This window comes from Lithobates pipiens, unplaced genomic scaffold (genome assembly GCF_037356315.1).
Source record: "Lithobates pipiens isolate NorthernLeopardFrog02 unplaced genomic scaffold, aLitPip1_a1.2 Scaffold_30, whole genome shotgun sequence".
Lineage (NCBI taxonomy): Eukaryota > Metazoa > Chordata > Amphibia > Anura > Ranidae > Lithobates > Lithobates pipiens.
In genome coordinates this window covers 76,298,618-76,321,905 of record NW_027507791.1, presented here as the reverse complement: position 1 = coordinate 76,321,905, position 23,288 = coordinate 76,298,618, and the positions used below count along the sequence as shown (strand labels likewise).

General features: G+C 43.4%; 1 protein-coding gene across 1 annotated transcript in view; it reads right to left on the bottom strand.

Moving 5' to 3' along the window:
• Positions 1 to 2,273: 2,273 nt before the first annotated feature.
• Positions 2,274 to 23,288, bottom strand: part of HEATR4 (HEAT repeat containing 4) — a 59,270-nt gene continuing 38,255 nt past the window's right edge. The window contains exons 16-19 of the mRNA XM_077464474.1: positions 22,471 to 22,549; positions 8,116 to 8,287; positions 5,736 to 5,797; positions 2,274 to 2,804 (exon numbers count right to left, since the gene is read on the bottom strand). Of these exons, the coding sequence (XP_077320600.1) occupies positions 2,649 to 2,804; positions 5,736 to 5,797; positions 8,116 to 8,287; positions 22,471 to 22,549 (469 nt within the window). The 3' untranslated portion in view covers positions 2,274 to 2,648. The remainder of the gene's footprint in view (positions 2,805 to 5,735; positions 5,798 to 8,115; positions 8,288 to 22,470; positions 22,550 to 23,288) is intronic.

The window sequence follows — 23,288 nt, the reverse complement described above, 5'->3', positions numbered from 1 at the left end:
AGTCACCAGATGCTGGACCCAGGAGAATGGGAGTTGCATCTGGAGAAATTCAGGTTACTGTGCCTGAGCTGGAGCACACCAGACGTGGATCTTCTGGCCTCCCGTCTCAATCGGAAGGTGCCAAGATTCGTGTCCAGGACAAGAGATCTGTGGGCAGACGCATCAGGCGTGCTGGTGGCTCCGTGGGATCAGTACCAGCTGATCTACGCCTTTCCTCCACTGAAACTATTACCACATCTGCTTTGCAGAGTGGAAGCCAAGGGGATCCCAGTAATGCTGGTTTTCCCAGATTGGCCTCAGCATTCTTGGTACGCAGACCTAGTGCGTCTGGTGGGAGACGCTCCCTGGCAACTGCCGTTGCGAGAGGACCTTCTGTCTCGAGGTCCGATTCTCCATCCTGCTTTACCATCTCTGGCTTTAACGGCATGACTAATGAGAGCCAGGTGTTGAGGAACCAGGGTGATCCCAACTATGTTGAGAGCACGGAAATCTTCTCGGGAGAAATACCATGGTACCTGGAAGGCTTACATCTCCATGTGTGAGGAGAAAGGATGGCATCTGCGCTCCTTTTCTATATCCAGGATCCTGCTGTTTCTTCAGCAAGGAGTAGACCAGAAATTGGCGTTAAAAAGCACCATTAAAGGGGCAAATTTCAGCCTTGGCTGTCTTTTTTCAGCGACCCCTGGTGTCTCACTCACTAGTGAGTGCCTTTTGTTCAGGGGGTACGATATGTAGTCCCTCCGGTGCGTCCACAGTTACCCCCATGGGATTTGAACCTGGTGTTATCGGCGCTTCAGAAACCGCCGTTTGGAAACATCAGGGAGATTCCCCTGTTGACTCTTTCCCAGAAAGTGGTCTTTCTGGTGGCCATCACATCGGCCAGGAGGGTTTTGGAACTGGCAGCCTTGTCTTGCAAGTCGCCCTATCTGGTTATCCACAAGGATAAGATGGTGTTGCATCCGCAACCATCTTTTCTACCGAAAGTGGTCTTGGCTTTTCATATCAATGAGGACATTGTATTACCATCTCTGTGTCCTAAGCCGAAACACCCTAAGGAAGTGGCCCTTCACGCTCTGGATGTGGATCGGGCTCTTAAGGTGTATTTGTCTGCCACTGCTCCCTTTCGGAAGTCAGGCTCACTGTTTGTTTCGGTGGCTGGTCCCAAGAAAGGCATGGCGGTCTCGTCGGCCACCATTTTCAGGTGGATCAGACAGATTGCAGTATAAGCCTACGCCTTGAAGGGGCAGGTGCCCCCTGTTCCGGTCACAGCCCACTCCACAAGGGCAATCGGAACGTCTTGGGCCTTCCGCCACCAAGCGTCTGTCGCTCAGGTGTGTAAATCAGCGACCTGGTCATCTGTCCGCACGTTTAACAAGTTCTACAAGGTAGACGTCAGTGCATCGGCTGATGCCTGTTTTGGCCACAAAGTTTTGCAGGCGGCCGTATAGTTGCAATTAAATATGCAATATATTTCCTTTTTTCCTGGTATTTCGATAAAAACTCAGTACCATTAAGTTAATGCGCTGTTGCATTACATTCTGCAGTTTTTTGTGCGGCTGTGGGTAGTCACTTCTGTTGAGGGTACCCTGGTTTTGTGGTGGATTTCTCCACGCACTGTTGTTTTTTGTGGATAAAGTTTCACTAGTTCCCACTTGCCTTGGTGGATGAAGTTTTTATGCTATTTTCCCACCCCTCGTTTGGCACTGCTTGAGGACGTTCCAATGGTTATGAGAGGAGCTGTGTCGGTCGGTCAATATAAGAGAAAATAGGATTTTTTATACTCGCCGTAAAATCCTTTTCTCTGTAATTCACCGACCGACACAGCACCTGTCCCTCCCTTTTATCTTTACGTTATACTGCTTGTTGACGAACTGATGACTGCATGGCAGGGTGGAGGGTTGTTGCCCAAGGACCACCCCCCTGAGCGGAACTAAGAGTTCTGAGTGTTGTATTATAATTAATGCCTAGTATCTCCTAGTAATAGGGCATAACAACCCAATGGTTATTAGAGGAGCTGTGTCAGTCCGTGAATTACAGAGAAAAGGATTTTACGGTGAGTACAAAAAATCCAAATTTTTTTTTTACCTGCAAAAAGATATGTAAAATTATATTTTTATATATATATATATATATATATATATATATATATATATATATATATATATATATATATAATTTTTTTTTTTTTTAAGGTGAACTTCTCCTTTTCAAGAGGTTTTTTTTTTTTTTTTTTTTTTTTTTTTTTTAACAAACCTGAAACACATTTTAGGTAGATGAGAAAATCCTTCTCCCTGTGTCATTGAATTCTGAAAATGGTATCCCCCCACCCCCAATTTCAGAATACACTAATTAGTGTTGCAGCTGATTGGCTACAGTCTCTGATCGAGTGAGCAAGACTATACCAACCAGCCCATTCGTGAAAAGTCAACTGATCGACTTCTGATGAATCAAAGTTCGGTCCGTTCCTGCTGAATTGGAAGGATTTTGATCCATGTATGGCCAGATTAAAACATACCTTTTTCTTTGCTTCTTTTAGCAGATTTAAACTGAATGTCAAATTGGGCTATAACTTAATGATGATTTATGAAGACTCTAAATATGTTTCTTTTATGGTGCTGATGTGTCCGTGTCACTCCTTTTTTAGGGGTTTAGAGAGCAGTGTATTCATTCTCTGGGTTGCTCTCTTGAGCCGAAGCATTCTTGTGCCGTGTCTTTCCTACTGCAGCACTGGATGATTCGGACATATTTGGCCGTGAACTTGCACTTTGATGAGATATTGATCTTGAATCATTTTCCATTAGTGCCTGAAAAATGGTTACTTTTTAGAAAGACAAATAAAAACAAAATAGAAACCCTATGCATATGTAACAAAAAAATAGAAGTTCTAATTTTGAAAGTCATAGTACAATTTAGGGATCGACCGATATCGCTTTTTCAGTGCCGATACAATACCGATGTTTCGGCCACCTCTCGGGCCGATAGCCCATATTGTGTGCCGATATTCTGTACATTTGATAAAACATTTTTTATGTTTTTTTTTATATATATATATATATATATATATATATATATATATATATAAATTTATTGCTGTCACAAGGAATGTAAGCATCCCTTGTGACTGTAATAGGCAGTGACAGGTACTCGTAATGGAGGGATCAGCAGTATACAAGACCCCAAACCCCTCCTGTGCACTTGAAAGTATTCAAAACGTCAAGATCTGTGTTTTTGAATACTTTATATTTTTAAAACTGTCTCCTTTAAGGTTCCAGTAATCCGGGAAGTGATGTCATGACATTGCTTCCGGTTACTAGATCGGAGACCCGAACTAAGCATCGGCTTTGTTCGGGTCTTCGGCCTGTCGGCGGACGCGCCGGCTGGTTGCTCGAGGGGACAGGAGAGCCCGGATGAGCGGTTGGGGGATGTCGCAATGTCCCCTCCCACTGCTTGTAATAACAGCCAAGCTGTTATTATCGGTTGTTATTACAATAAAGCCGACCGTCCACTCTAAAGAATGGTACTGGGGTGAGGCCTGCAGCTGCAAGCATCAACCCGGTAAAACCCCTTGAAGCAAGATCGATTAAAATCAGGTATGTTTGTGCCTGATACTTACAAAAAAGTGAATATCGCCCTCACCGATAATCGGTTGGTCCCTAGTACAATTATCTGGTAAATGGAAAAAAAGACAGTTTCTATCTACATATTTAATGAAAAATTCCAGGTAACATGTAATTGGTCATTAGCTGCTGATGCTGTCAGGGTTCTGTGCTGTGTTAAAGCCTACAGATTTCTCTTAACTTTAAATTAGTTTATTTGGACCAAGCTGGTCCAAATAAACAATTTCCTGCAATAATACATGTGTCTGCTGTAAGCGCTGTATAAACTGTATGTAGCATCAGCTACAAAAAGAAAAGTTGGGGGAAAAAAATTAAGTCTGTGCTAGGAATTATGTGCTAGCCAAAGGAGATTGACATATGCAAAACCGAATAAACTGGTAAATATAATTGCAGTGCCAATCCTAATATCACATGCTATGTGCATAAAATAAATATACTAAAATATATAATCAATGAAAATGAAGTGCAGTGTCCTATTTTGTAAATCATCATACAGATATGATCAAATTTTCATATAATAGCAAATAAAGCAATCATGTAAATAATAAATAAAATGTGAGTCTCTTCATATGCAAACAACAAATGAAATGAGTGGTCCTGAATCTGTGGCCAACACCACCAAAGCAGTTAATACTGATCACCAATCAGATCTTTCAGTGGGTGTCCTGACACCAAAACCGAGTGAATGGAACACTCACCAGAAATGTAGCATTTAAGTACAAGAGTATAATTACTGTATACCATCAATCTATGTCCCTCCACTGCATACTTTTTTATTATGTGACATATTGGTATGCAATAAATTGTACTGCACTGTGAATGCCTCATTTGTTTGATATGTGAGCAACGCATCACCTACAAGTGCAGGAGTCTTTTCCATATATTGTAGGCGAAATGTAAGCGATCCCTGGCTGTTTAATCCATTCTGCTATGGTGGAGCTGCCCATGTCGCTGATCTTTGATGCTTTGAAGAGCCGGAGCATGCCGAAGAATAGTCTGCATCCAACACTTTTGGGAATTTTGGAAGCCTCTGTGTCCTGTAGTTCTATTTGGTGACCCTCTACGTGACACATTAGTGTTCTAGGGGCCCGGCGGAAGGAACCAGACATTGGACAACAAACTTAGCTTTTCAAGCAAGTAATGATAAATTGTCAGGGGGCCCCTTTACACTATTGTGTTCATTGGGAACAGGCTGACAGTGTACCATAAGGCCTCATGTACACTGCTGTTAGTAAACGGACATTTAGGAGCAGTTGGGTGTTTTTCCATCTGCCTCTGAACTCTCCTCTGTTATCTTATTAGTACATGTACACAGGGTCATTTCTAGGCAGTTCAGTTTAGAAGCATATTTTGGAACACAAAAAAAAAGCCTTCAGGACAGATGTTCAGAAGCATTTGAAACCCCAAATGCCTGTAACAGCTTGTAAATGAGTGTAAGCGCCCTTTCACACTGTTCAGCCTAGGGCATCAGCGGTAAAGCGGCACTATTTGCCCGCTAGTGGGGTGGTTTTAACCCCCCACTAGTGGCCCAAAAAGGGATTAAATCCGCCTGCAAAATGCCGCCCCAATGGTGTTTTGCTGGCGGTATAGCAGTGGGGAGAAGCAGTGAGTTCACCGCTCCTTCACTCCAAAGAAGCTGCTGGCAGGACTTTTTCTGATACCCTGCCAGCGCACTGCTCTAGTGTGAAAATCCTCAGGCTTTCACACTGAAGTGAATGGAGCCGGTTTTTTCAGGCGCTATGCAGGTGCTATTTTTCACGCTGTAGCGCCTGAAAAACGTCTCCAGTGTGAAAGGGGTCTAAACGCTGTAACTCGCTTTTAGCCGTGTTTCGTTTACAGGAGTTTTTCATTTTATGCTATTTAAAAAAAAATAAAGAAAAGCGCTACTAAATGTAAACGCGGCAAGACAGACGTTTTAAACTTCTGTTGCTATCTGTCCAGTTAAATCGTTCAGAAGAAGTTGTAAAAATGTCCCGTATACTGTAGATGAAGCCTAATGCACCCAAAACCAGACACATGCTTTTTTTTTTTTTTTTTTTTGTAATGCACTGAACCACTACACACAGATAATTACTGAACTAATGAATATTAATTAAATAAAGATGTTCTGAACTTTACCTGTAGTTCTGAGTCTGTACTCTTCAACTCTAATCCAGAGGTTGCTGATGAATACCCTTTGCCTATAAATGGCAGTAATAAAAGAACTATATTTAGGAAAATACTTTATAAAATTTATTCATGTATACTACCCTGGAGTATGTAAAGGAAAAACATATTTATCTTTTTAGTTGTGGGTAGCGTAGTAATGGGTTAGACCAGGGGTGCCCAACGTTTTGAATAACGCGGGCCACAAATCAGATTGGAGGTAGGTGGGTGTAAAAGGACACAAATCTGTTTACATCTGCCGTTTCATAGAGGTGAAAGGAGGGATTGAGTTGGACCGATTGTATGAAATGGGCCTTTCACACTAATGCAGCGCAGTGCACCTGTGTCTTTCCTGTGGGTTAGCTACACTTTGCCATAGACTTCTATTATATCCTGCAGGTGTGGTGCACTTTCCGAAAGTTCACCAAACCCGGAGGTTTGGTCTATGCCTCAGTGCAGGTAACCAGCCCAGTAACCACTGCACAGAGACTGTATGCCCATATATACACTGCAATTTTAGTAATGAACTGTACTTTAATAACAGTCTTCCATCCAGGTATCGCCTGCTGTTGCTGTCCCCGGCAGAGTGAATTTGGTATCACTCCGCCTGTGGCAAGAGATGGGACTATACAGGAAGCCTCAGCTTATACAGCTCTGCTCCGCAGCTGCTTGCTTTGCCAGCTTCATTAACAAAACAGATGCTCTGGGATAGCGGGTCTGGGTTTGCCAATCTGCCATCCCATGGAAGGAGGTCACGGACCACATCAGAGGGCTCCGCGGGCCACTGGTTGGGCACCCCTGGGTTAGACCCTCTTTCTGTATATCACCTTGATAAGGAGACTTCTGTTGCCAAAATATGTCAGTCTGTTTTTTATTGGAACAGCAGCTAGCTCTCGTTTGGAAGCTGGTGTGCTGGCTATTTGTATATTTGGGTTTCTCCTGCAGTCTGTGTCCCCAGTGGGGAGATTCACCTTCTCTATTTGTACTGGTAGTAATCATTATCACTGAAACAGAAAGTGATGGGAAATCCAATGTTTTAGAGATGTCAGGAGAACAAGAGGTGAGCATCAATTTGATGACAAAAGTCTAAGAGCTCCTTCACACTTATCTGCACTGGTACATTGCCTAAGGCAACTTGTGTAAAGTGATAATGTGTATTGCGATAAGGCAGCACAATCATCTGGGCTGCCAATGTATCAGAATGGTTGAAAAAACATACTTTCCTAACGCATGGTAGATATTTAACATTTTTGGAAAACTGTATGTGCAAAAATAAATATATGTAGACCCCTTCAAGCATCCTTATGCATCAGTTGAAACTGTCAGCCCTTGTACACACGGTCAGACATTCCGACAACAAAATCTGTCGGATTTTGTCCGAAACTGGTGTTGCATACACACGGTCGGACAAAGTTGTCGGAAAATCTGATCGTTCGTAACGTGATGACGTAATTTAGTTACGACGGGACTACGTTCAGGCTAGTAGCCAATAGCTTTGGTCTCATAATTTGATCTGAGCATGCGTGGCACTTTGTCCAATCAGAATTCTCTACAAACGATCGGACAAAGTCCGATCGGATCATGTCCGAAAATGTTATAACCCAGCTCTAAAACTTTGTCGGTCGGATATTCCGATGGAAAAAGTCCGATGGAGCCCACACACGGTCAGATTATCCGACAACACGGTCCGATCGGACATTTTTCGTCGGAATGTCTGACCTTGTGTACAAGGGATCAGGCCTTAGGCTGGGTTCACACACATGCGGTGCAAATTGAAGCTCTGTTTTCACAGGTAATTGACAGTTGTAGTTGTTCGGGGTTTCCTGTCTCCTTGATCAGGATCCGGTCAGGATTTTATACTCGTCACAACTGAATGACATGTATGATTCAGAAGCTTTCTCATAGAAATCAATGGGCCTGAATTTGCAGCTGAGCCAGACCGCACTGAATCCGCACTTCCACTGCATCGGACTAATGTGAACTGGCACAATAGAAAGCAATGTTCTTTCACATGTCAGGCGAATTTGATGCGGTTCAAAATGCAATGCAAATTATGTGTGAACCTAGCCTTGTATGAACATCATTAGTCTGCTGAGAGGTTTTAAGCAAGTGTGGGCAAACGATTTGCCCTTGCTTGTAAAGGGAGGGGTATAGTAACTGTTGGCTTTCTAGGTTACTGCATGGTGTTGTCGGAAAGAAGAGCAATATCATTTAAAGTAAAGAAACTCTGTAGAAATGTTTTATACAGTACATAGGGCAAGTTTCAGCAGTATCTATGAAGTTGAGTTCTATAGTTGGGCATATCATAAACCCAATAAATTACAGGTCAGAAATGTGTTTCAGAAGACAGTACCTGTGAATGCTTTGTCAACAAGATCACAGAAAAACAAAGGTTCCATTATTTTATTTCTCCAGTCAGGAGTCTTCTGCAACAGCAGTTCTATTTCTTGATGTCCTGCGTCCATATCCTCCTCCAACTTCAGAATCTTAGGAAATAGCACTTCTTTCTGGCACAGCTTGGACATCTGTGAAAACAAATAACTGATTGTTAATGGAGAGTTCTAATGGATTTGGTGCTTAAGCATGCATATCATACTTTTTGAATGGTAATGTATGCTATTCCAAGGCCCGGGTACACAACCTGTAGCCCTTTGGTGGTTATGGTGGAGCCCTCGACCTTCGCAAGTCAATAGTATAAGCATTCGGGGGGCGTGGCCTAACCTCGGGACGGAATGGACGCCTGAGAGCTGAGCAGCTGCCGCGATCCGGTCCTATAGCCGTTAAGGAAGCTCATTTATACTCTTAAATACCTCGAAGATTATGGGAACCGCCTCAAGAACATCATCTGCCTCCCGTTCCCGATCCCCGTGGCGACAGCGCGGCAACATTAGCCAAACTCTACCGGAGCTGTTCCGCTCACAGAGAGACAATATGGCGTCTTCCCGCCACACTTCATCGCAGGCCCCAGCCTCCGCACAATCACCCGCGCCACTCAGTGAAGCTGTCCCGGGCCAGGAGGTCTCACTACACGCCCTCCAACAACACCCGAGTCTCATGGATCTAAAATCGGTGGCGACGGACATTAAAGAGACCCTTACTGCCGCCATAGCGGATCTCCGGCTGGATTTGCGTGCCATTGCTGACAGAGTAGTGGAAGTGGAGCACCGCACGACACACCACGAAACAGTCCTTCGCAAAGTCACCCACAAAATAGACACTCACACGCTACAATTGAGAGACCCCCAACGTCACCAAGAAGATCTGGACAATAGAGGGAGAAGGCACAATATTCGGGTGCGCGGCCTCCCCGAGTCGGTGGACTCGGATCAACTAGAGACGACAGTCATGGATCTATTCAACGATCTTTTGGACAGACCGGCTCGTACCCCGGTGGCCTACGAAAGAATTCACAGAGCTCTACGACCCAAAGGCCGAGATACAGATCCCCCACGGGATGTTGTCTGCTGCCTGGTAGATTATAGGCTGAAAGAAGAAATACTACGAAAGGCCAGAAATAGGATTCAAATCTCTCTAGGGAGCGCTACGATCCACATCTATCAAGACTTATCGGGCATTACCTTACAACATCGCAGGGACCTGCGACCACTTCTTGATGTACTACGGGCGAAAGGCATTCCATACAAGTGGAAGTTCCCGTTCGGTCTAGCGGCCACCTATCGTGGCCGAACTGCCCTGCTACGAGTCCCGGAGGAACTTCCTTCTTTCTGCGACGCCCTGGAGATTCCCTTGGTTGATGTCCCCAATTGGTACGCTGCTTTTCGCACTTACCGACAACCCAGCAGGGAAAGGGACCGCACCGAACCAATGGATACTCAGCGCAGTAGGCACCGACGGCGTAGATCGGAGTCAAGAAGTCGATCGTATCGCTCCAGAAGAGACTCCCGTCCCGAACGCAGTCCTACGGATTCCCCGCGATCTGGCCGCGCCAGGCGAGAGGCTGATCATCACCGGGATCGTTCCCCAGGAGTGAGACTCTTCAGCTAAGTCCAGTTCTTTTGGGTGAAATACCCCCTCTTCGGAGACTTAAGCCTTCGGTTGTATGCCTCTACGGGCTGCCTAGTTAGCTTATACCAATCCAGAACCGGCCTGACTCTTTCCTAGGTAGCCAACGTCGGATCTGGAATTGGCCCCCGTAGCCTATAGGTTTAAAGTTTAGTATAGACAGGTTTCTTCGTTAGCCACGAGTTCACGGAAAAGTCATCTTAGACCGTATGTTTTTACATGTAGTTAGAAATACGATGATGTTAGACTTACTACCTCCCTACAGTTAAGATACAATCGGATGAACTGAACTGCTGAACCCTACCTTATATTCGTGAAATGTTGTGTTTATGCTGATTGCAAGGTTTATATTGCATGATATAAGGTGGGAGGGTTGCCGCTCACACTGTCACATTCTTTGTAGTTATCCTAATGTTGAATAGACGCCCGTACGTCTAGTTGATGTTGACCCCAATTTTAGGGACCAATGAGGGTTTTAGATTGCAGGCGTGGGTGGCCTGGTTCTGCTCGTCCCCCCGTGCTCGCCAACTCCATCGAGGGGCGCGCTCGGGGAGACGGGACGGGCTTACGCTGAAATGTGCTTGTACCTCTCGTGTACCTCGAGGAACTCTTTCCTCCACACCATGCACGGTCCCGATTCTCCTTTTACTAAGATCCGAAGATGGGGTCTTTGCACTAGTTAATTATTGACAACAGGGCGCTAATACGAGTGATGTATATGAGTATTATAGGATCCTCCTGTCCACCCCTATTCCTTTGTATACACTTTATGTAGTGACTATGGCCTACAACTAATAGGTCTGTCCTCCTTGCATTGTAAGCATGTGGTACTTCCTCTCAGCTAGCTGGGCGAAATAGGCTATATAAACTAGACAGCCTTCGCTTGAACGAAAAAGAGGTTGCGCCAGTCCGCTTCCTTTGATAGAGCCTTTGTATGTTTTTTATCATTGGACCGGATCGCGGTCGCATCTGAAATCTAACGTATCCACCCTTACCGAGAGACTTGGTACAACCCCGCTGCGGCTGATCGTACGGAGGTGTCCCGTTATATACCGGACGCTGTCCGCGCGATCACCGTACACTTCCCGGACGTTTTCGCTCTGAGGGAGAGGCTGGTCCTCTATCCTCACGGTGAACGCCTAAGGGTTTATCCCTGTTTCCCGTTATCCCTATTCACATACCTCGCTCTTCCCCTCCCCTTTCCCTCCCTTCTTCTAGGACACTTCTAATTTGTACGACCTGTTATACGACCATTTGCACTACGACACGAGGGTGACCTTGCACCATGCACAAACGACAATCTCTTATCCCAAATTCCCAGGTTAAACTGTATTCGCTTAATGTGAAAGGCCTTAACACGCCGGAAAAAAGATCGCAATTGTTTCGACTTTTACGTAAAACTAAGGCGGATATAGTGTTTCTTCAGGAAACCCATTTTAGATCTGACAAAATACCTAACTTGCGGTCCTCCCTTTATCCAACAGTGTTTCATGCTACTAACCCATTAGCAAAATCTAAGGGAGTATCGATTCTTATATCTAAGAATTGCCCCTTTCAGGTGCAAGACTCGTTGTTGGATACGGAAGCACGCTATGTTTTTCTGAGAGGAGAATTATATTGCAAAACTATTACTTTAGCCAACATTTACGCCCCCAACCAGCATCATGTCCCGTTCTTCAACTCCACGATGCTGCAACTCACCGCCTTTTATCAGGGCACACTGGTGGTCGGAGGAGACTTCAATGCAGCCTTGACTCCCACCTTAGATTCCTCGAACGGTACCTCCTCCTTGAAATACAGTGCGCTGAGGGCTATAAAATCCCAACTGACCGTACTGACACTTCACGATACGTGGCGAACGTTATATCCGACCGCCAGAGACTTCACCTATTATTCACCCCCTCATAACAAATATTCGAGGATCGACTACTTTTTCCTCTCTCAGGCAGACTTAGACTGTTTACTTGTTGCTTCCATCGAACCTATGGTGCTCTCTGACCATAATCCAGTCTCGATCACCCTGTCCTTCCCGATCAGAACAGTCAAACCATATATTTGGCGGTTGGACGGTTCTTTGCTCAGCGATTCGGAAGTAGTGCGTTCTATCTCTACTAGCTTAACGAACTACTTTACGGATAACGCCTCCACTGAAATCCATCCTATAACAAGATGGGCAGCTCATAAATGCGTGATTCGGGGAGAACTGATCTCCCTTGCAGCTAAGAGACGGAAGGATAGGGAGGCCAGACTTGATAAATTGTCGAAGACCATCCACTCGTTAGAATTGTCGCACAAACGAACACTAGCGGAAAACACGCTCCACGCATTACAACAGGCCAGACTAGATCTCCTGGAGGAACTTAACATTCCAATCAGGAGGAAGTATACCCTTATGCAACGCAATTATTACGAATTTGGCAACAAATCAGGGAAATTTTTAGCCAGAGCAATCCAACTACGAAAAGCAATGTCCACGATTCATCACATCCTAGATCCGCAAGGTCTAAAGATTTCTTCTCCATCTGGCATAGTGGAACAATTTAAAAAATTCTACTCAAATCTTTACAATCTCCCTAGACATTCCTCGACTACCACACAACACGACAGAACTCAACAGATAACAGACTTTCTAGCCGAGAACTGCCCTGGGAATATCTCCGACGATCTTGCCACAGACTTGGAGAAGCCAATTTCGACTGTAGAAATACTGACCGCCCTTAAACAGCTAAAACCGGGCAAAAGCCCCGGCCCAGATGGCTTCCCCACTGTATATTACAAAACCTTTTCGGACTTACTTATACCGCACGTTACTGAACTATTTAATAAACTTCCTGACTCCCCGTCGCTTCACGTAGATCTCCATGAGGCACACATTACAATGATCCCGAAACCAGGGAAAGACGGCGCTTTGGTCCCTAATTACAGACCGATTTAGTTGATAAATGTAGATATGAAGCTCTACGCGAAAGTCATTGCGAATCGTATTCTCCCCTTTTTGCCCTCCCTGGTTTCCCTGGACCAAGTAGGTTTCGTTCCGGGCCGTGAAGCGCGCGACAACACGCTGAAAGCGATCAATGTCCATAAATGGCTATCGGCTTCCCACAGTCCGGGCTTCTTTTTATCGTTGGACGCGGAGAAGGCGTTCGACCGAGTGGCTTGGGATTACATGCTGGCCACCCTTAGGAAAATGGGTTTTAAAGAACGTACCTTACAATATATTACGGCACTGTACTCTTCCCCCACAGCCAGAATTAAAGTTAATGGGCATTTGTCGGACGCCTTCTCCCTGTCCAACGGCACGAGGCAGGGTTGCCCACTATCCCCGATTCTGTTCATTTTAACGATTGAACCCTTACTCCACAAACTCCGCACGAACATCAATGTCAAGGGAATCCGAATTCGGGATGAGACTTATAAAATAGCTGCATACGCGGACGATATCCTTTTATTTCTCACAGACCCACTTATCACCCTACCCAATTTACTCAAGGACTTTGCTCAATTTAAGACAATAGCGAACCTGCAAATTAACTTCCATAAATCGAAGGCCCTCAACATCACTCTACCCGACGACGTACTGACACACTGCCAGACGAACTTCCCCTTTGGCTGGGAAAAGCATGCTATCACATACTTGGGAATTCAATTACCGACCAAACTAACAGACCTTTATCCTCGCAACTATTTACCACTACTTAATTCCGTTCGGACTGATTTGCTAAATTGGAAAATACCTACTATTTCGTGGTTTGGGAGAGCAGCGATTCTTAAAATGAACATTCTCCCACGGTTCTTATATCTTCTACAAACGATTCCAATCACACTTCCCCCCACTTTTTTCGCGACGTTCAAAACTCTCTGCTCCCAATTCGTATGGGCTAACAAAAAAGCTCGCATCAAATGGGAGACCCTGACTCTCCCCAAATTACGGGGGGGTCTGGGAATCCCGGACATACGCAAATATCACTGGGCATGTCAATTGACCAGAATCGTGGATTGGCACATACATAGACGAAACAAAGCTTGGGTGACGATCGAAGAGGCATTTGTACAAGCACCGATACATTTACTTCCTTGGATAGGCACAGCCCCAATACAGACAGCGATCTCAGATCACCCTTTGATTAGCACCACACTTAACACATGGAAAACAGTCTGCCGGAGTACCAAAATATCCTCCACACATGGCCCGCTCACCTCCTTAGAGCACAATCCGGACTTCACCCCTGGTTTTCAAGCACCATTTTCCACTGACGATATAACCAGAGATTACGTTCGAGCAGGATCCTTCTTCGACAACGGTAGAATGATTACATTCCAAACTCTACTGACTAGATTCCCGGACAGAAAGATACCTTTCTTTAATTTCTTACAAATACGACATTTTTTACTCCAGAAGTCTCCAGCCACTACGTGGTGCAGGGACCTGACCCCGTTTGAACAACTTTGCACTAAAACAACTCCACAGAGACATCTGGTTTCTGAACTCTACACTGCTTTCTTTCCTACTACGAACGATTCCGTGACATCACTACGCACTAAATGGGTGACAGACACGGGTATAGACCTAACACGACGATTGGGAACGGATACTAATAAATGTTCACAAAGGTTCTAGGAATGTATCAGTACAGGAAAATGGTTTTAAGCTCTATTCCCGATGGTATAGGACCCCTGATATCCTGCATTCCTTCTACCCTTCGGTTCCTTCAGCATGCTGGAGATGTGGTACAGCTAATGGAACCTTCCTGCACATCTGGTGGGAATGCTCAGCACTTCGCTTATACTGGCAGATGATCCACCAATTTATCTTTACCATAACGACTTTCACACTAGATTTCACACCGGCCCAATACTTACTTCATCATACGACCTTGTCTCAGCGCCATTACAGGAAGTCAGTTATAATACACTTAGTCAATGCAGCCAGGATGTGCATTCCAGTTTATTGGAAATCAACTACGACCCCCTGTGTCAAGGATTGGCTACGTAGAGTAAACAGAATAATGGACATGGAAGAACTCACGCATCGAATCCTTGACACATCACCTAAGTTCACTAACACCTGGGCATGTTGGAAACACTTCCAAACAACAGATGATTATAAACGATATATGGTTGATTAAAGAATTAATCGGAAGGTCGTTGCTATTTGACGCTTTTATGGTCACCACAGGTTATGATCGGTTTAGGCAATATTCTTAACATACTAATGTGCACCTACCCTCCCTTTTCCTTTTCCACCCCCCCCCCTCCTTCCCCCTATGTTTTGATGCTGGACATCATATATTAGACGTAGCATTCCAGACACTTACGATAGCGCAATTTAGAGGTACAGCAACCAATTAGTAGAACAGTTAGGGTATTCTTCCAATGCATTCATATAACACTGTATGGAACACTCCGGTCGCTACCTTCTTGGACCTGGTCACAGATCAAACGGAGTGAGATGTGGAAACCTTTGTATCTCCAAAGAGAAGAAATATGCTAGAATTTCTTAATAATTTGTACTGATGTTTTAATAGAATTTCTACTGAGATTGTACTGGCTTGTTTGTAACACATACTATGTACCTGCTGTTTCTGCTGTATGTTATGATCTATTCAATAAATAGATTTTACAAAAAAAAAATAGTATAAGCATTCATTTCTAAAGGGGCTATAATAGTAGTCTCACATGACACATCCCCAGACTCTAAGGCCGCGTACACACGCGCGGACTGTTCGCCCAACCTTGTTCGTCAAACAGTTTCGGCAAACAGTCCACTCAAAATTAGCATGGACGGACATGGCCACACACGACGAACGAACAGTTTGCTGAAACCGTGCGCGATGACGTGAACGGCACGTACGACGGGACGAAAAATACGACGTCCTATACACTGCATTATAACTTTCAGCGTGTAAATCCTTTCTGAGCATGTGCGGAACTTAGTTTGACGAACAAGCCTACACACGGGCGGACTGTTCGCTGAAACAAGGTTTCAGCGGACAGTTTTTCAGAAATTCCGTAAAACCTTGTTCGTCAAACTGTCCGCTGAAACTGTCCGCTGAAAGCCCACACACGAGCGGACTGTCCGCCCAAACACTGTTCAGCGGACAAAGTTGGGCGAACAGTCCGCCCGTGTGTACGCGGCCTAACAGTCTCTTGCAGCCTATTTCTAGCCAAATACAACTATACCTGTAGCATGTTACCAGTCTTTTACCATTTCCAGCAATGTATCAACAGTCACTAAAAAACCTTATGTAGCACTATAGATACTGAATAAGATGTACAGTCCCTGAGGACATCAGGAGCAGCAGCCGAGGTCCCCTTTATCTAGTGAGATCACTACCAATCTATGGCAGTGGTTCTCAACCCTGTCCTCAAGTACCCCCAACAGGCCATGTTTGCAGGTTTTCCTTCATCTTGCACAGGTGTTTTAAATCAGAGTCAACAGCTTGGTATTTTGGACAGCTATTAAGAGAAATTCCCAAAACATGGCCCATTGGGGGTACTTGAGGACAGGGTTGAGAACCATTTCTCTATGGGATAGGAGAATTTCAGAAGAAACATGCATCATTTGGAAGATCTGAGATTGTGAGAAGATAAAACACTGATGAAAAGTTATGGTTTGGTAGTAATACATTTTGGTTGGTGGACGATTCAAAATAAACAACCTACAAATTAACCAGCAGTGTAACAATTAAAAAGTATTTCAAAATATTTGTCCCATTAATGAGGTCCTGTACAAGCAACAGGAAAATAAAATAAATCTCTCCAAGGCGAAATCTCTTCTTATGCAATGTACACGCGATCGGACATTCCGACAAATAAATCCTGGGATTTATTTCTGACGGATGTTGGCTCAAGCTTGTCTTGCATACACACGGTCGCACAAATGTTTTCCGAAATTCCGATCATCAATAACACGTACGTCTGAACTATAAAGAGGAAGTTCAATAGCCCATGCACCCCCCTTTGGTCTCCTTCTGCTAATCTCCTGTTAGTAGACGTTTGGTGAGAGACGATTCGCACTTTTCAGCCTCATGCTTGTCCGATCGTTACTGCTCTGCATGGGTGAAGATTTGGTTGCTCCAGCATGACAAATTCTCACACATGCCTTTGTTGCAGGAGATCCGTGAGAATAATCTTGATTTCAGGAATTATCTCCAGATGCTTTGCTGTCCCCTTATATTACGAAGCAGTACACCTGCATGCGGCAAGCCATCACTCCTGAACAGAGGCTAGTCGTGTCCTTGCGGTACTTAGCGACGGGGAGAAGTCTGCAGGACATCAAGTTCTCGACAGGCATCTCCCTCCAGGCTCTGGGAATCATTATTCCAGAGACCTGTTCTGCCATCATACAAGTCCTGCAGAAGGACTATATTAAGGTAAAATTTCTGCTTTAACATCACGTTATAGGTATTTAATGTTTGCTAATGTATTGTATGTCCTCTGTATATGTCCCCTTTGTCCTCATGCATGCTGAAAGTTTTTAAAGTTCCTTTTTGTCCTTCATGCATATTTGCCTTAACTAACCTTCCCAGCATACTATCCTTGGCCCAGACACACCTAGCCTAGTCACTTAACAATGTATTTTGTCAGCTCCAAAGTAGTACTTTACCCTGAACACCCCCTAAAATGTGTACAAATGTTATTTATTTCCTTAAATTCAGGCAGAGAGCCAGAGGCTTTTTTGGGGTCCCAAAATCATTTGGAACCCTCCCTCCCTCCAACTGCTAAGTTAAACGATACCAATACTCTATCTGCTGACTTTGCCAAACCCATACACCAGCCTTTCTCAACATTTTCAACACAGAGGAACATATTGAAATAGTTCTCCGGTTTCGGGTGAACCCCTGCTAAAAATTAGAAATGTACAACTCATGAGAAAATAGTGTGATGGTCCTTACACTTGTGGTCATTGGGAAGAATTAGCTCCTTACAAATAGCTAAAAAGATCAATGGTGTCAGTGGGAACTTATCTGAGAGGCAGAAATTGCTCAATGCTGAAGGAACCCCTAGCAACCTTTGGAAGAACCCTAAGGTTCCACAGAACCCTGGTTGAGGATCACTGCCATACACACTATACCTACCTCCTTTGTGGTCATATTTATGGAAGAATTCACCAAAGCATGTAGTGCAAGGGCCTGCCTGAATACTTTCAAATGGTACTGTTTAACGTTTTGTTCTCCTATTATCTTGATAAGTAATTCCAGAATGTAAAATTGTGCTTCAATTTGTACAGTGTGTATTCATATTTTGGTATTATGACACTTCCTACCTGTCCAGTGGGCTGCCAATAGTGTTAGTAAGGAGGGGCTGGCCAAAGTAACACACATTATTTATCCATAGTTACATAGTTAGTCAGGTTGAAAAAAGACACAAGTCCATCCAGTTCAACCTTAAAAACAAATAAATAAAATAAAAAATAATCGTACAATCCAAATACCCAATTTTATGCCCACAATTGATCCATTCAGCTCTCAAGGAAGTGGAGTTACCTGTCCAAATTTTTTCACAATGGGCCATCAGAGGGGGTGATAAATGGACCATTTAAGTAATAAATGGATTTTTTTTCTTTAAATACTCCTTCAAATAAATGTTATACTGATGTTGGCTAAGAATGCTTGTGTCTAATCTGCTTGCAATGTTATGTGCAAGCGTCCTATTTTTTTTTTCTTTCTTGTTTGACTTTTTGTGACGTTCCCTTCAACACCACAGGAATGGCAGACTGTGGCTTCCCAATTTGCCCAGCAGTGGGACTTTCCAAACTGCGGGGGGGGCAATAGATGGGAAACACGTCCACATAGTCCCACCCCCCAACTCGGGATCATACTATTACAACTATAAGGGGTTTAATAGTATTGTGATGTTGACGGTGGTGTCTGCGACATATAATTTTCTCTATATGGATGTGGGGTAGAATGGCCGGATGTCGGATGGTGGAGTCATCGCCCTGACCGAGCTCTATGGACGGCTCTAGAGTGGTGGCTTGGCATTGCCACTTCCAGAAGACAACGTGGCTGGTCTGCCGTTCGTCTTTGTCGCTGATGAAGTGTTTGGGCTGGGTGATCACCTGATGCGGCCGTTCCCCATGAGGACCCTCACCCCAGACCAGAGGGTTTTTAACTATAGGCTGGCCAGAGCCAGAACAGTGGTGGAGAATGCTTTCGGGATAAAGGCCAGCCGGTTCCGCCTATTCCCTTATTTTTTTTTTTCCACTTTAGCAAAACTTTCCGAGAGACTTATTTCAACTTTGCAGTTCAATTTTGTCCCATTCCGCCTATTCCTTACGCCAATCAACATGGTGGAATATAAACTTAACCATATAATCCTTGCATGCTGCATTCTCCACAACTTTTTAAGGTGAAATTCTGTGAACTAGGTGGCCTCAGTTGGGCATGAGGCCGGATTTCAAGACCAAACCCTGACGGCGTTTGAAGCTGGGCGTCCTGGCTTGCCCTCTCCCAAAGCGCCTGCGAGGTCCGTCTAAAATATATGGAGTACTTTGCGGGTAGGGGGGCCATTCATATGCCAGAAAATGTTTAATAAACATTTTTTAAATACATTTTAACTGAAATATTTCTTTTGATTTACTGCTTGTGTTTCTTTTAAGCTGTCTCCTAGGTTATAAAATGGGCTTTTTTTTGGCCATTTTCTTCAATAGTGCAAATATAATTTCTTTGATACATGAGGTGACAATCTCTTCTTCAGCTAACTATTATGTTGTGGGTCTGCTACACACACACACCTTGTTTTTGTTGTTAATGTATGTAATGCATTAATGATAAAAATATTCATCATTTTCAGCACCATGAATTTATTTTTGGAGTGACGAAAATGGTCTGATGCAAATTATAAAGCACTGTGAATGTTATTTACTAAAGGAAAATCTATTTTGCACTACAAAAGTGCACTTGTAGTGCAAAGTGGATTTTCCTTTAGGAAATAACCCCCATTGTCACTGTAAACAACAATAAAAAACTGCTATTGATTATTGAAAGAGGAAGCCACACAACATTAGAAAATGTTTTACTCTGTGCACATTCACATGTGCATTTAGAAAGGTTTTTTTTAACAAACCAACATATTTTTGGAATAATTTTTTTTGACAGTAGAAATATCCTTTTTTGTGGTAAACAGGCATATTTTTAAAACCATAAAACAATACACAACTCAGGAACTTACAAAGTTCAACTTTGATAAATTGAAAGCAATATCAGTCATTAGTATGTCCAAACGGTGTTGATATTGCCTTCATCAGATGGGGTGATGTCACCTTTGTGAAAGGCATATTTTGAAGATGCACACATATTGATAGTCAAAATGGGGATTTTCCCTCCTGATCCCATGCCTAATGTCAACATGTGCTAGCTCCCATCATGGGGGATCAATGGACGTGTTTCGGGGGTACAACCCCTTCTTCTCTCATCCACTTTAGTTGCGAGGAAGAGGTTGCACCCACAAAACGCGTACATTGATATCTTGTGATGGCAGATAGCACATGTTGACACACTGTGAATCTTCAAAATGTGGCTTTCAATTTTTTTCGAAAAATTTGAAAAATATAAACAATTTGATACATTTTGGTGTGTTTTCGATTCTGCCTAAATCATCAATGATGTTTTGGAGTCTTTTTTCAACATCATTAATGTCTTCCTTGATCTTCTTTAAATCCCTATTGCACACCATGATCTCCCCGATGAGGATCTGGGCACTTACACTTGTGAAATATGTTTCTTCTTCCACAACATCCACATCACCTAAAATAAAAAAAAACACACCATGTATTATAAATATGCAGGCATACATCTATTACCTGAAGCTGTGGTCTCAGACACTCACCTGTTGTGGTCACTATTTCACCCACTTCATAAACCTCTCCTTCCTCCACATCCTGAGGTTGTGGTTTTGGAATTTGTCCTTCTTTATGAGGTGTGGGGTCCCTGGTGTCCTCTGATGTCCCAAGTCTTTTCTCCCCTATGTGAATAAAAAAGGTATACTTAGGACACAGATATTTGTGGGGCGGCACAGTGGTGTCGTGGGGTGGCACAGTGGTATGTGGGGCGGCACAGTGGTGTAGTGGTTAGCACTCTCACCTAGCAGTAAGAAGGGTCACTGGTTCGAATCCCAACCACGACACTACCTGCCTGGAGTTTGCATGTTCTCCCTGTGCCTTCGTGGGTTTCCTCCGGGTACTCCGGTTTCCTCCCACACTCCAAAGACATGCAAGTAGGTTAATTGGCTTCTGTTGAAAATTGGCCCTAGTATATAAATGGGGACCTTGGATTGTGGGCTTCTTGAGGGTAGGGACCGATGTTAGTGTGCAATGTACAGAGATGGGGACAATTGTAGACACTCGGGTTGAACTGGATGGACTGGTGTCTTTATTCAACCTTACTAACTATGTAACTATGTATATTTGAGGGCAGAAATAGTAATATGAAACATTGCTTGGAAGTGTCATCTAAGCTAAGCTAAAGACATAATTTTTTCCCTTTCTTAAAGCTGGAATAATTACTTTTTTGGTAAAGTATCACACATGTAGAAACCCCTAGTATCCACTGGAGCACCTGTGTGGGACACCCCAAAAAGTTTGTTCTGGTGTCCCACACTAGTGCTCCTGCATCCAGATGTGTAAACAACTGCTGAGTGTCCTCTCCTTACACTGAATCTAGTTTGCATTTCATTATAGTTACAAATCCATCTAGACAACAATGTACTAAACTTCTTTTAATACAAATAGGCATGACCAAATGTAGTTAAACTGCATCTGCAAAAAAATATTGTATTAGGGGGCGAACGAACTATGTTTATTACGAACGATTACTGTGCCCACGAACCTGAAAGTTGCCATTTTAAACTGTACAACAGTAAAGAAAAGCACATGGGGCAGTATGCAAGTAAAAATAATAATAGGAACACACGACAAAATACTTACTTTTTGCAGCACTCTCTTGATTCTTCTGTACTGATCCTGCTCCCTCAATTTGAGGTCTGGCCATCGTTTCCTCAGTTTATCCTTGGATCGCCATACCCCAAAATTCTTCGGCAGACTTCTTACAACTTTAGTCACGATCTTGGCCTTTGTCACATTTGGGTTTGGGTAAGGTCCACGTTTCCCATCATAGTCGGCCCTCCTAAAGATGTACACCATCTCTACAAAGGCCATATTTAAGGCCTTAAATCTCCTCCAGGATCGGGACGTTCGTGGCTCTGGGTTTTCATTGTTGCTGCTGCTGTCTTCATGCACTTGTTCTTTCTCCGCCATGTGCTCTCCCACTACGCCGCAAGAGAAGGGGCAGGGAATATACTAGATAGAAGGTCAGGGGTGGGTGGAGTTTCACGCATGCGCAGTGTATATAAAGAGTAACATGCGTGAACCAGCTCTCAAATTTTTGTTGTTGGAAATTACGACAAAAAATGTCCGACAACAAGCTCCCATCGAACATTTGTTGTTGGAAATTACGATCGTGTGTACACGGCATTAGAGAGTGCGTTCTTTGGAAGATTTCACCTTTCTTCCTGTTCTGGTTACGACCTAAAATTTTGGATTTTCCCATCACATTCAATGAGTCATAGAAGTGTGAAACGTCTAAACTGAAGCAAGGAGACTGACAGCCCTGGTATCCCACACAATGATAAAAGGTTAGTAATGGCAGCTTCCATATTTCTAGCCCCACAGGTTCCATTTACTTACTTGCTGCTTGATCATTACCAGCATCTCTTGGTTCTCACTTTGGTTCATGTTTAAAGCATCCAGAGTCTTTTTCAGCTCCCTAAATAATCAGATAAACTGTCATTTAAAGAAAAAAAAAAGATAAAAGTAAAAACAGAAGGCAAAAGTAAATAGAGCCTGCACAGCTTCCCCATCAATAGGATCGACAGCTGTACTTATGACATCCACCTCTGCTGTGTCCCTGCTATGACACCAGGACTGTAGGCTAATATCTGCATTGCTTTGTTTCTGATTCCAATACATTGACCATTTCAGTTTCATTATCCGAACTTAAACCAACAATTAAAAAAATTATGATTTTCCTAACAAGTGAAATGTACAGGTGCATCTCAAAAAATTTGAATATCATCAAAGTGTTAATTTACGTCAGTAATTCAAATGAAAAAGTGAAACTTTTATATACTTTTAATATAACTTCTATATTACATAGATTCATTAGACACAAAGTGATAATAATCAAAATTAAATGAAAGAAATCCTTGAAATATATATCACTCTGTGTGTAATGAATCTATATAATATACGAGTTTCACTTTTTGATTTGAATTACTGAAATAAATTAACTTTTTAATGATATTCTATTTTTTTGAGATGCACCTGTATATAAGCTCTCTGGTATATACAAATTTTAAAATCACTAAACAGAACACACCCTGTCTGGTGGTATGTCCCGGTAACCGAATGTATTCTTTCAACTCAAGTATTTCAGTAAATCAGAGCCAAGGTCAGTAGTATGCAAAGTGCAGTAACCCAATCCATCCAGTCAGCTTTTAGGTTAC